Source organism: Elephantulus edwardii, unplaced genomic scaffold, assembly GCF_000299155.1.
Source record: "Elephantulus edwardii isolate Elephantulus edwardi_28Jun2011 unplaced genomic scaffold, EleEdw1.0 scaffold00116, whole genome shotgun sequence".
NCBI lineage: Eukaryota > Metazoa > Chordata > Mammalia > Macroscelidea > Macroscelididae > Elephantulus > Elephantulus edwardii.
Genome location: NW_006399866.1, coordinates 8,401,117 through 8,414,743, shown reverse-complemented (window position 1 = coordinate 8,414,743; position 13,627 = coordinate 8,401,117). Strand labels below are relative to the sequence as shown.

At 41.5% G+C, this 13,627-nt stretch overlaps 2 protein-coding genes across 2 annotated transcripts in view; one reads left to right on the top strand and one right to left on the bottom strand.

Annotated features, from left to right (window-relative positions):
* The window catches only part of RABEPK (Rab9 effector protein with kelch motifs), a 61,051-nt gene extending 54,173 nt beyond the window's left edge, over positions 1-6,878 (top strand). The window contains exons 6-8 of the mRNA XM_006892620.1: positions 3,117-3,266; positions 5,473-5,622; positions 6,592-6,878. Of these exons, the coding sequence (XP_006892682.1) occupies positions 3,117-3,266; positions 5,473-5,622; positions 6,592-6,878 (587 nt within the window). The remainder of the gene's footprint in view (positions 1-3,116; positions 3,267-5,472; positions 5,623-6,591) is intronic.
* A 1,620-nt stretch (positions 6,879-8,498) lies between these two features.
* HSPA5 (heat shock 70kDa protein 5 (glucose-regulated protein, 78kDa)) lies at positions 8,499-12,384 on the bottom strand. Its single transcript, XM_006892564.1, has 8 exons — positions 12,238-12,384; positions 11,921-12,152; positions 11,542-11,679; positions 11,145-11,257; positions 10,508-10,898; positions 10,171-10,408; positions 9,761-9,928; positions 8,499-9,418 (listed from the first exon to the last, which is right to left on the bottom strand). The coding sequence occupies exons 1-8, from the start codon at positions 12,357-12,359 to the stop codon at positions 8,856-8,858; spliced, it is 1,965 nt and encodes a 654-aa protein (XP_006892626.1). The 5' UTR covers positions 12,360-12,384; the 3' UTR covers positions 8,499-8,855.
* Between the last annotated feature and the right edge of the window lie 1,243 nt (positions 12,385-13,627).

Below are 13,627 nucleotides of genomic sequence, written 5' to 3'. Positions count from 1 at the left end.
AGCAAACTGAAGCTGTGAACAATTTAAATCTCTTCGCCATCCATCCTGATGGAATAGAATTATAAATAATATTATTATAGTTTCTTTTAGATCCTGGTAGTTAGAAGCATAAACTTGGATGACACATAAGCTTGACTCTGGCCAAATCTGGCACATGTTTTCTATGTTATCATAGGCTAATTACTAAATCTGTATAGACCTTCATTTGCTAGCCTGTAAAAATAGAATTATTAGATTATTAGTAGAAGCTATGAACTTTACTAGTTATCGAAATTAGATTTGTTACTGCATATAGCACATAGGAAATAGATGATACATAGTAACTGCATTATGTTATGTTTCTTAATCAGAAATCATTGCTGTCTCTCTCAGTCAGTTCTAATTTTCGTGCATAGCTTATCCTATAGGTGTGCATTATTCATTCAGTCATTTTTCTGTTGACTGACCTTCGGCAGACTGTTTTGCATAAAACATCTGCATGATTAACTTTGTGCATGTTACAAACATTTATCTGGAATAAATGCTGAGAAATGGATTATTGGGTCAAAATGTTATGAATGTTTGAAACTCTGAGTCTTCTGGCCAAATTGGTGTCTATGGAGCATTTACCTAGATTTTTTTTCTTTACTAATGGACATTTATAAATAATGTTTTATAAAAAAGTGACAAAAAGCTGTTTCATTTATATTTCTCCATAAAGTGCAGCCTGTCTTGAGAAAATACAGCAAAACTTCATATTTGTAGCATGAAATTGTAAAAATTAATACACTTCATAATCTGACTCCTGTCTTTCTAGAAAGAATAAATTTTGTGATTCTTATAAAGAAGTTTTAAGAAAAATTATATAATACCAGTTTTGTAAATATAAAACTAAGAAGAAATAAATAAGTGCATGTATATGTATATGTATGTATACATATGAAAAACTGTCATTTCAGAATTAATATTACTACTACAGTGCATTTTTTAATTGTATTATTTTTACGTGTACCGTCAAATCAGATCTGACTGATACAGGAGGAGATTGCCCCCTCCTTCTCCTGCAGAGCATCTGGTGGATTTGAACCTTGTACTTCTGGGATTGCAGTGCAGCGTCTTGCCACTAGGCCACCAGAGCTCCCTTACAGTGCATTTTCAATTTGTTTTGGGAGGGTTTTTTTTGTACAGCAGAGATAATTTCACACTTAATACTTGCATCTTGCACTTTTCACTTAAGCATACAATCACAAAGTCTAAACTAACATTTTTAATAAATGCATACTATCTCACCTTTATTGTACCAGTTTTGTTGTTGTTAGATATTGTTCAGCATGACTCATAGCAACCCTATGAACAACTGATCTGAACACTGCCCTCTCTGGTTCCATCCTTACAATCTCTGACACACTCAAGCCCATTGCCACAGTCACTGTGTCAACACACCTGGTTGAGGATCCTCCAATCGTTCACCGCCCCTCCACCTTCCCAAGCATGATGTCCCTCTCCAAAGAATAACCTATTTTTGTACACTTGGGCTCTTTCCAAGTCTTCTCTGTTACAAACAACATGATGATAAGCATATTAGTGCATAAACCTTTTCATATTATTTTAAATTCTATTTTTTGGAGCAGAGGGTGGCAACAGCTATCTTTGAGCATCTGGAAGGCATGTCATAAATGGTAATGCAGAAATAGTTTGGCAGGTCTTTGCCCCAAATAGTTTTTTCAACATTCCTTTAAAGTTTGTTGGGTGTTTTTTTTGTTTGTTTTGTTTTAACATTTCCTTATGAAGGTGTCATTCTATTTTAAATTTTATTATTTTGTATGTATGTGTACTGTCAAATCTGATATGACTGGTACAGGAGGAGATTGTCCCTCCTCCAGCAGAGCATCTGGTGGATTTGAACCACGTCCCTCCAGGATTGCAGTGCAGCTTCTTATCAGTAGGCCACCAGAGCTCCCCAATGTTTGTTGGTTTTGTTTCTTTTTTTTTTAAAAAAAAAAAGTTGAAATTATTATTTTTCCCAAATTCTGTATGTGTGCATCTTCAAATTCTTTATATATACAGCTTTGAAGATATGAAGAGCCACCTCTATCAGAGCACAAGTGCAATGTTAAGACTGTTACAATATTAATACATAACTTTTATATATTGAATATCTTTGTTCAGGTGCTTAAAGTACATTATCTCATTTCATCTACACCTCAGGCCTTGGTGATGAAAGGTCCAAACTGGCTATGAAATAGTGTATAACACATCTACTTTATTTAAAATGCGTGTTTTCACTAAAGCTTTAATGAAAGCTTACTGAGCCCCAGTTGGTTTCACTGCCAAACAAAGGAAAGAGTAGGGTGTTTGTCCATTCTACTTTGGCCAGGTCAGGGTATTCACTGAGTGTGAAAGGCCTGGGGCCATCTTCCATTATTTCAGCACTCCTTGTTTTATCTCCTGGGTGGGTCATAAAACCATGTCTTGGGGTAATTTTCTGTAACACACAGACATATTCCTGTAGGGTCAGAAAGGGCAGCCAAATGGAATCACTTCGGTTTCCACCTTGTAAGAAGTAGGCTCTTTTAAGGTACTGGTGTATCCCATTTTACAGCTGTAGAAAAGAAAATTTGGCTCAGAGCCACATAATTACATAATGAAGGAGCCAAGTTTCAGACTCCAAAGCCCTTGTTCTAAACATTACCCAGTACTACCACAACCATTGGCAATCTTGTTAACTAAGTTAACAAAACTCAGATTTATGCTATTGAACAGAATCAACTCATAGCTGATCACCTGTTGAGTTTCACGGGCTATAAATTGCATAGAAGAAATTGCCTGTCTTTGTCCCTCAGAGCTGTCAGAGAGGTGTGGCCTTTGAGTGATCAACAACTCAGGGTAGTTCTAGATGGACGCTGAAGGAATGGCTTTAAAGGGAGGTCTGTTAATTCGTGAGGTCTCCAGCCCTGGAAGTGCCCAAGCAGAGACTGTTGAGGCTATAGAAGTGGTGGAGGGAGGCCTGGATTGAGTTGTGAGTTGGGGGACTCCAGGGTCCCTCGCTGTTTGGTTTACCCCTGCTTACTGGGCTTGGGTGTATTTTTCTTGCTTCATGGCTTTGCCATCTGATGCCATTCAGTTTGCTTTTCTAGACACACTGACCTGGTCCCAGCCAGAGACACTTGGAACACCTCCATCTCCTCGACATGGTCATGTAATGGTGGCAGCAGGGACAAAGCTCTTCATCCATGGAGGCTTAGCAGGAGACAAATTCTATGATGATCTCCACTGCATTGATACAGGTAAGTAAGGTGAGGGCTTGCCAGCTTAAATGAAGTAGAATGTGCTCTGATGAACTATAGTCATGCTTGTGAATGTGGGTAACTTGACAAGCCTGTTAGTCTTCACTGGATTCTGTTCACACGGGGGCTGAATAATAACAATAATTGCAAACACTTCATGAGAACATATATAGCCAACCATTATCTTTAATCTTCCCAACTCTCTGTTCGTTCATTTATATCCATTATGCTTTGTATTCTCCAAGTAGATTTCTTTCGCTAAGGAACATGGATAACTACTGGGGTCTGTGGGTTGGTTTTGGTTTTTTTTTTTAAAAAAAATTGGTGAAATTAGTGACTAGAATTTCACGTTAAACATGGTTGAAAATACTGAGAAGAAAAGGCTAGGGAATACATAATAGTCATTGCTGAAGGGCTGATGTGATCTCTAGATCCTAGACTCATTCTTGATCAGTTCTTCAAACTGAGTTCTTTCAAGACACACTGCCTTTTTGGTTCTCTGGTCTGTTTCCAGCATTTAGCATCTGCTCCCGCTAAGATAGTAGTTAGGAGCATGTGTTAAATGAGCACAAAAATGAGCCAACAACTGCATTAGTTCTGCAGTCCTCCAGACTCCACATACTGGAACAATGGTCAGAAGGCCTAGGCTGGGTGGCCCAGGCTGGGTGGCCTAGGCCAGGTACTGTTGGCTGGAGTTCCTCTATTGGCTAGAATTTTGGGTGGACAGGATGCTCTTCTACCCAACTCTGAGATGCTGGCTTCTGCCTATCAGGTGGGAGTTGAAGTAGATTGCAAGTGTCTTGACTGAAGTATTCCTTGCTAGTAGTCACATGTAATGTTTTTATTTTTTTATTTTTATTATTTTTGTGTGAGTGTACCGTCAAATCAGATCTGATTGGTACAGGAGGAAACTGTCCCTCCTTCCCCGGCAGAGCATCTGGTGGATTCAAACCGTGCGCCTCTGGGATTGTAGTTGCAGGTCCTTGCCACTAGGCCACCAGAGCTCCCCTAAATGTAATGTTTTTAAAATGTTACTCTTTTTACTAAAAATATATATACTCAGCAAAGTATACTCCACAGAGTTGTATTTTTAATAGAAAGTCCAGTTCTTTTATGCTTCAGACACTATCTCTATTTTTCCTGTCTACCCAAAGAGTTTTCTAAGCCTAAATTCTGCTGATATTCTGCATCATGTAAACACTTTGAAAAGATGCAAATTTTCCTGCAAAAATAGGTTGGGAGTAATGGTTAATGCAGTTTATTTGCAGTAAAGAGAATATAGGCTTTGTCAGACTTCGGTACCGTTCTAGTTCTGCCACTTTCTACCTGTGGGATCTTAGGACAAGTCTCCTTCCTCCCAATTCTCAATTTCCTCATTTGTAAAAGAATAAAAGCAGGTAGAGAGGAATGATAGCAGAGTTCTTATGAGAAGTAGGGTAATGACTATTGTATAGCCAGCCTCCACAGAGTACTGCTAAGGAAGCTTTGTTGTTGTTAGGTGCCATCAACTACACTCATAACAGCCCTGTAAACAACAGGTCTGAATGTTGCCCTGTCTTGCACTATCCTGATGATCTCTCCATCATGTTCAAGGACATTTTGTAATCACAGTCAGTCTATCTCACTGACAGTTTTCCTTCACTGACCTAATCTTCTCAGCATATCTTTTTCCAAGGACTAGCCCCTCCTGACAATATGCCAAATGTGTGTATAACTTTCACCATCCTTGCCTTTAAGGACACTTTAGTGTTTAAAACAAATGTGTGCACATGCACACATTTAAACACATAGAATCACATCACCTACTTATGGGTACTTACTTGTAACTGTGATTACTGGTGATGGGGTGATGGTTACTCAAGATAGTGTCACATTTTTATGTACTCCATCAGAATCAGTTGAGTGGCTGCTTAGAAACACAGGTTGCTTAGAATCCTCTTCCTTTGATTTTCAAGTTAAGATTTTAAGCTCCCCCTTATAATCTCAGGAGAGGGTAGCGTTCAGACCTACTGTACATAGGGTCACTATGGGTCAGAGGCGACTTGACGACACCTAACATGTAATTCTTATGCACATTAAACCTTGCTGCTCTACCTCCTGAAGATTTTAGTGAATGACCTTCAGTGATTATAAACTGCAGGAGTCTGACAGAGAGCTTCTAAACCACAGTTTAGCACAACTTATGCCAAAACACTTTCTTTGACAGGTGATATGAAATGGCAGCAGCTGAGTCCCACTGGGGCTGCTCCCACAGGCTGTGCTGCTCACTCAGCTGTGGCTGTGGGGAAACATGTGTATATCTTTGGAGGAATGGCTTCCACAGGAGCACTGGACACAATGTACCAATATCACACAGGTGAGCAAGTGTCATCCTTTGTTTCTGGGATCTTTAAACAAATGTAACCATTCAGAAGTAACAGGTCGGCGAGCTCTGGTGGCCTAGTGGCAAGAAGCTGCAACTACAGTCTCAGAGGTGCATGGTTCAAATCCACCAGATGCTCTGCTGGAGAAGGAGGAACAATCTCCTCCTGTACAAGTCAGATCTGATTTGACGGTGCACACAAAAAATAATGAATTAAAAAAAAAAAAGTAGTAACAGGTCCTTGTACAACTGAATCTAAAAGAATCATCAAATGTGTAAGAAGCCTTTCTACGAAGATGGCGCCGAAAGCCAAGAAGGAAGTCCCTGCCCCTCCCAAAACTGAAGCCAAAGCAAAGGCATTGAAGGCCAAGAAGGCAGTCCTGTGAAGGGCGTCCACAGCCAAAAAAAAAAGATCCACACGTCATCACCCACATTCCGGCGGCCTAAGACGCTGAGACTCCGACGGCAGCCCAAATACCCCCGGAAGAGCGCTCCCAGGAGAAACAAGCTTGACCACTATGCCATCATCAAATTTCCCCTGACCACTGAGTCAGCTATGAAGAAGATAGAAGATAACAACACACTTGTGTTCATTGTGGATGTCAAAGCCAATAAGCACCAAATTGAACAAGCTGTAAAGAAGCTCTATGACATTGATGTGGCTAAGGTCAACACTTTGATTAGGCCTGATGGAGAGAAGAAGGCCTATGTTAGACTTGCTCCTGATTATGATGCTTTGGATGTTGCCAACAAAATTGGGATCATCTAAACTGAGTCCAGCAGGCTAATTCTAAATGTAATAAATTTTTCTCACCATAAAAAAAAAAAAGTGTAAGAAATGACATTCTCAAAGCCACAATCCTGCCATCTTTTTTGTCTCCTGATTAAGGATCAGCTAATGCAGTAAATATTTACTAAACATTTCTTAATGTGTAACCTTTGTGTTTTTCTCTCCCCCTATAGAAAAGCAACATTGGACCTTGCTTACATTTGATACATTTTTACCCTCTGGAAGATTGGACCATTCTATGTGTATCATTCCATGGCCAGTGACATCTACTGAGAAAGAGTCAAATCCTGTTTCTCTAAATTGTGAAGCTGAGGAAGAGGATTTCACTGATAAAGGAGAGATAGACAGTGGTGACAACTCACAAGAAAGTCAGACTGACATACTACTCTGTTTCGTGTTTGGAGGCATGAATACAGAAGGAGAAATCTATGATGACTGTATTGTTACTGTAGTTGACTAATAAAATCCATATGACTTTTAAGCATCCAGCACTTTCAGAAGTATCTATTTTGTTAGGTGAAGAGATGAAGAGCCATTCAGGGCGTGGGGGCGTATACCTTCATTACCAGCAATAGAACCCAAGTGTGATTCTTTATGAATGCTACCATCACCAAAAGGTTATAGAATCTTAACTGATAGAAACAAAGTAAGCTAGAGTGGACATTCACAGGTTATAGTCTTTTTTTTTAAATACTCTAGAGATGCAGAGTCCTTTCCTAACTACCCCACTGCCCATGGCTCTGCAGGTCAATTTTAGTATTAAGCTTTGCCTAAAAGATCTGATGTTCTTGCCCTTGAGTTTTGGTCATCCTGAAACCCACTGCTCCTGGCAGCCACAATGGAGGGGACAACACCTAGGGGTTGCAGAGGGGGTAGTGTTTGTGTTACCCTGGGCCACATGAGGCAGTAACAGTGCAAAAAAAAAAAAGATGAACCCAATGATCTAAGCTCCAGCCCTACCTATATGCTTTGGGGTCAAGATAAATCTCAAGGTTAAGACAAATTTATTGTTGGTTCCAGTTCTATCTTTACCTACCTTCCAACTTATTTGATCTGTAAAATAGTGTGTATCTCAGGTAACACTTTTCTGTTTCTCACAGCCTGACATTGGTCATGCCCCTCCTCTGCCATCTTTTCTCTATTAAAACAATCCAAGTAATCCTAAACTAAAATTGTAATGAGGTTTTTAATATAGCTTCAAGATAGGTATTTCCACTTCGGTACTAATGAAACTTGAGGAATAAAGACTGACCTATTCTCATTGTGGAAAACAAAGCTCAATGAGATCGATTAATTTCAAATGGACTTAAGCTCAGCAAAGATGGTGAGGCTGGCACACTATTGAGGATGGACGGTTTCCTTCAGTCTGAGTAGGGAATATGGTACCTACCAACAGTGTAAAAGTCGCATCAGCGATGTCTCTTCTGCAGTAAGAAATTCCCAGTCTTTAACAAAATTGTTGAGGCACTGTGAAATGGTTCTTGCCAAAAGGATATGAACGGATCTTCCCCCACCTCCCTTAGATTGAGTAGATGCAAAATTGATGACATTTTGGTTAAGTGCCCATTACTTAAGGGATTTTTTTGTTTGTTTTTTGTGTACTGGCACAGGAGAAACTGCCTCTCCTTATCCAGTGGAACATCTGCTGGATTTATACTGAGCACCTTTGGGATTGCAGCACAGCTTCTTGTCACTAGGCCACCAAAGCTCCCTTTCTATCACTTAAGTTTATTATACTATCAGGACTCCTTTACTTTTGATTCTAAAACCAAACCCAATGTTGAATCAGTTCCAACTTACAGTGATACTTATAAGGCCATCTCTCCCACCAAGCACCTGGTAGACTTGAACCACTGACCTGTTAGCAGCCCAACACATTGTGTACTCTGTCAGGGATCTTTAGATTAAAACAGGTAAATTATTTGAAATACTGAATAGAAATATTCTCTCCAAATGTCCTAAACCATCTGCCTCCTTCATTCACACATACATACACACAAAAACCCCTATGCCTATCTCCTTACCATTTTTTAGACTTTAAAAAATAAATGACCCAATTAGAAGCGTATCACAAAGATTAGACCAGTGTAAATAACAAACATTTATTGGTGTCACTTATGGTAGAAAAAAGTTCCTACACGAGATGCACATGAATGACCCAACTGTTAAATAGAACATTTCCAAGGTGAGCACACTCCCAACCCAGTTGTTTTACCCAGTGCTTTAAGATGGCCAATTCCTCCCCTCCCCCCCAACCCTAAGACATGTAGCAACTGCTAATGAAAAGCAGTAAACAGCCATTTAGGCTATAGCATTTTCAACTCCACTCAAAGGTGAAGACTCCAATTACATTAGAGACTTAAGTTCTCTCAATTTTCTCTTTAACGAAAGTTCCTGAGTCCAGTATTTACAATATGACAGCACAAGACAGCATTGTCTACAATTCATCTTTTTCTGTTGTTTCATCTTCACCAGTTGGGGGAGGGCCTGCACTTCCATAGAGTTTGCTGATAATTGGCTGAACAATTTCTTCTAATTCCTTCTTTTTGGCTTTGAAGTCTTCGATGTCAGCATCCTGGTGACTTTCCAGCCATTCAATCTTTTCCTCTACAGCTTTTTCCATGGTTCCCTTATCTTCAGAGGAAAGTTTACCCCCAAGCTTTTCTTTATCTCCACTCTGATTCTTCAGAGAATATGCATAACTTTCTAATTCATTTCTAGTATCAATTCGTTCCTTGAGCTTTTTGTCTTCCTCAGCAAACTTCTCAGCATCATTAACCATCCTTTCAATTTCTTCAGGTGTTAGACGATTTTGGTCATTGGTAATTGTGATCTTATTTTTGTTACCTGTACCCTTGTCTTCAGCTGTGACTCGAAGAATGCCATTCACATCTATCTCAAAGGTGACTTCAATCTGTGGGACCCCTCGAGGAGCAGGTGGAATTCCAGTCAGATCAAAGGTACCCAAAAGGTGATTGTCTTTTGTCAGGGGTCTTTCACCTAGGATTTAGAAAAAGAAAAAATTATCAGTGACAAATATTAGATCTGAATCACTATTGTCTGTAGTAGCAAAAACACTATCAAGCTAGAAAGTTTGCTGCTAGTCTAGAAGCAGCAACAGCAACTGGGACTTAAATGGAATTTCATGTACTTCAAAGCATTCTTTTATATTCTGAGTCAATTCAAAAGTTATTTTCACCAAGGAAGATTTTGATGCTGACTACAAAATCTCACTCACTGCTCCTAGGCAAAATAAAGGCCTTCATTTAAAAAATTTCTCTGACCATTACAGTGAATTATATTAAAGATATCATATTCTCCAAAGCAATTATAAGCAATTACCTTCATAGACCTTGATTGTAACTGTTGGTTGATTATCAGAAGCTGTAGAAAAGATTTGAGACTTCTTGGTGGGCACCACAGTGTTTCTGGGAATCAGCTTGGTCATGACACCTCCCACAGTTTCAATACCAAGTGTAAGTGGACATACATCAAGTAGCACTAGATCACCTGCAAAGACAAGTTTACCAAAATAAGGAAACTTCAAGGAGTAATCGATGTAATTGTAAAGTTCATCTCTTTGCCACTCAATTATGTTAAGAAGCAATGCATTATGCATAAATTGCCAAGGCTTCTCAAAACTGTAAAAGGAAAAAACAACAAAAACTGTCAAAGGTTCTCGGACTTTGGGAAAGTTGCTCATATATTATTGCTATGGAGGAAATATGGAAGATGTTGTATCACTGACTTACCAGTATCTTGATCACCAGAGAGCACTCCAGCCTGGACAGCAGCACCATATGCTACAGCCTCATCTGGGTTTATGCCACGGGATGGCTCCTTGCCATTGAAGAACTCTTTAACCAATTGTTGAATCTTTGGGATTCTAGTAGAACCACCAACAAGAACAATTTCATCAATATCGGACTTCTTCAAATCAGAATCCTCCAACACTTTCTGAACAGGCTTCATGGTAGAACGGAAGAGATCCTAGAGAGATAGATATGATTATAAGACCTATGATACTCTGATGCACTGCACTACACTCAGGATATCACTAAATCTCGTTAGCAAAGCAAAAAAACATACCATGTTTAGTTCTTCAAATTTGGCCCGAGTCAGGGTTTCAGAGAAGTCTTCTCCTTCATAGAAGGACTCAATCTCAATTCTTGCTTGATGCTGAGAAGACAGGGCCCGTTTTGCCTTTTCTACCTCACGCCTGAGTTTCTGCACAGCTCTGTTGTCTTTTCTCACATCTTTGCCAGTCTTCTTTTTATACAGCTTGATGAAATGTTCCATGACACGCTGATCAAAGTCTTCTCCACCCAGATGAGTATCCCCATTAGTGGCCACGACTTCAAAGACACCATTGTCAATGGTGAGAAGAGACACATCGAAGGTTCCACCACCGAGGTCAAACACAAGGATGTTCTTCTCACCCTCCCTCTTATCCAGGCCATAAGCAATAGCAGCTGCTGTACTGTTAGGTGGGTGAAAGGAGGAAAATATGCTTAATCAAATTTATGTTCTATCTGGGGAAAATGCCATTCCTAAGCTCTGGTGGCCTAGTGGTAAGCAGCTGCCCTACCAACTCAACAGCATGTGCTTCAAATCCACTTGCTGTTATGTGGGGGAAAAGATGGGTAAGGTTTTCTTCTCAAAACTCACTGGAGGGTCAGCTATGGGTGGGATCTGACTCAATGATACACAAGAGTTTAATACTTACGGTTCATTTATGATCCTCATTACATTCAGTCCAGCAATAGTTCCGGCATCTTTGGTTGCTTGGCGCTGGGCATCATTGAAATAGGCTGGTACAGTAACAACTGCATGAGTTACCTAAGAGAACAGAAAAAGATTACGTATATTGTCATATAATCATTTAACCTTTGTTTAAATCAAAACCAGTCTCTGAGCCAATTTTTAAAATGAGTATAAAACCCATCTCAGGAATAAACAAAACGTGTAATTGCAAGCACTAAATGAAAACCGCCTCGCATACAGTAAAGCATTCAATTCAACTTGCCTTCATTCACAAAGTATTAAAATCATGGCAGCATCTACGCAGGGCAGTATAGCGAAAGGGGGGTGTACAGGGAAACCCAACTTTGTTCTAGAAATACCTTCTTTCCCAAATAAGCTTCAGCAGTTTCCTTCATCTTGGTCAAAACCATGGCAGAAATTTCTTCAGGAGCAAATGTTTTTGTTTGCCCACCTCCAATATCAACTTGAATATATGGTTTAGTTTTCTTTTCAACCACCTATTTTAAAAAACAAGGTTTCAGATTCAGAAACAAAGACACTGTGAAAACTAAAAGGAGGATTATCAATCACTGCCCTTCAATAATTTCTTTTGCAATATAAATAAAACTTTAAAGCTCTGCTGGGACAAAATTCTTTCAAAGATTTATAGCCTGTTTTCTTGTCCCCAAAACTTGGGTTTCCTTTTTTCTTCTTCTTCAGTTATTACTCAACCTCCATTTTAGTGCGAAACAAACTCACCTTGAAAGGCAAGAATTTAATGTCCTGCTGCACAGACGGGTCATTCCAAGTGCGGCCTATGAGCCGCTTGGCGTCGAAGACCGTGTTCTCCGGGTTGGAGGTGAGCTGGTTCTTGGCGGCATCCCCAATCAGACGCTCTCCTTCGGGGGTGAAGGCCACATAAGACGGCGTGATGCGGTTGCCCTGATCGTTGGCGATGATCTCCACGCGACCATTCTTGAACACGCCGACGCTGGAGCAAAGGAACAGTCAGTACTGCTCTTCGCGCATCGCCCCACAGGCCACGCCCCATCCTCCCGGTCCACAGCCCCACTTACCAGGAGTAAGTGGTCCCCAAGTCGATGCCGACCACGGTACCCACGTCCTCCTTCTTGTCCTCCTCCTCGGCGTGCGCCGCGCCGAGGAGCAGCAGCACCGCTGCCACCAAACAGAGTTTCATTCCGCCGGCGAGTCGGCCAGTCGGTGGGCAGGCGAACAAGTAGGACGTCGCAGGCAAATCAGTCACAGGCCGCAACACGCACGGAAGCGCAACAAGATTTCCGACCTGAAAGGGACCAAGTCCGAGGTCAGGGAGGGCCGCGGCCGAGGCGATGGGCAGAACAGGAAAAGAAGGCCCCGGCACCTACCTCTGGCACTCGCGAAATTCTCAAACTGGTCAGTCAGTGCTGTCTGAGTCGGCGTTGACCGCTGTCGCCGACTCCTCTTATATACCCTCCCCCCAGCCCCGTCGTGGAGGCCGCCGATTGGCGAAAGTACTGCTCGTTGGAGGCCGGTGATTGGCCCAGGCCGCTAAGCTGGCCGCCGCCGATTCGAAGCGGCCTCCTCCGCAATTAACGTCACTGCTGCACCTCCCGGTTGGACTCATTGGCCGAGGGTCGCGCCAATGGGAGACAATATCCGCTCCATGCGCGGGTCTCATTGGTTGAACAACTGCCTGTCCCTCGCACGCGACCTCCGAACCTAGTGTCGTTTCCGCCGCTTATGTCCCGCCTTGCCGCTGGGCCCTAGGGGCTAGGTGTCTGTCCGTGGTGCCCATATACCCTCGGGCGTTGAGGTTCGACTCTGCCACCTCTGCACTGTCCTCTCTCCGCCTCTCTGTCTCTTCTAGAAGCTTCGTCTCTTCCACTCCCTCCATCTGGATCGAGACCCGCGAGTCCCAGAGTAGAGGGTGTATTCACCTCCAGCGATCCAATCCCTCTGTGCTTCCCAGCAATCGCCGGGACCAGTGTCGATCACTGACTGTGGTCTTGTCTGGACTCTGTGTGGCTGCGAATCATGGCTGTTCCAAGTCCCTTGTGTTGTTCTTTCACTCCTTCCCAACTACATTTGTCTGTGTCAGACTTCTCCAATTTGTTCTGCCCCACGGTAAGTCACAGGACAGAACTGGCCAACACAGTTAACCTTCCATGCCTTGCGTTCTTTCAGAATAACCTGTTAAAGCCTTACGTTCTCACTCCGGGATATATTTTTCACATTTGCTACCCTTTGTCCCCTGCCCATTCTTTCTCTTTGTGGTTTAGGACATCATTTACAAAGTTTTTAATATCCATCCTCACTCTTCTTCAAAAGGTCTTACTGCTGAAAGCGTTTGCTAAGAGATGATAATATCTTACTCTTGTATAACATCCTACGCAAAATTAGTAGAGGCTACTGTTAAAGTCTTAGTATGTTCCAAGCAGGTGTCCTTGTGGTGCAGTGTTTAAAATA

What these genes read in the sequence shown, in the direction of transcription:
- HSPA5 (XM_006892564.1), bottom strand. Translation starts at nt 12,359, where the DNA reads ATGAAACTCTGTTTGGTGGCAGCGGTGCTGCTGCTCCTCGGCGCGGCG. An exon ending in TTGGGGACCACTTACTCCTG is followed by an intron (nt 12,153 to 12,237) that starts GTAAGTGGGGCT and finishes CCTTTGCTCCAG; the next exon opens with CGTCGGCGTGTTCAAGAATG. An exon ending in AAGCTTATTTGGGAAAGAAG is followed by an intron (nt 11,258 to 11,541) that starts GTATTTCTAGAA and finishes CTGTTCTCTTAG; the next exon opens with GTAACTCATGCAGTTGTTAC.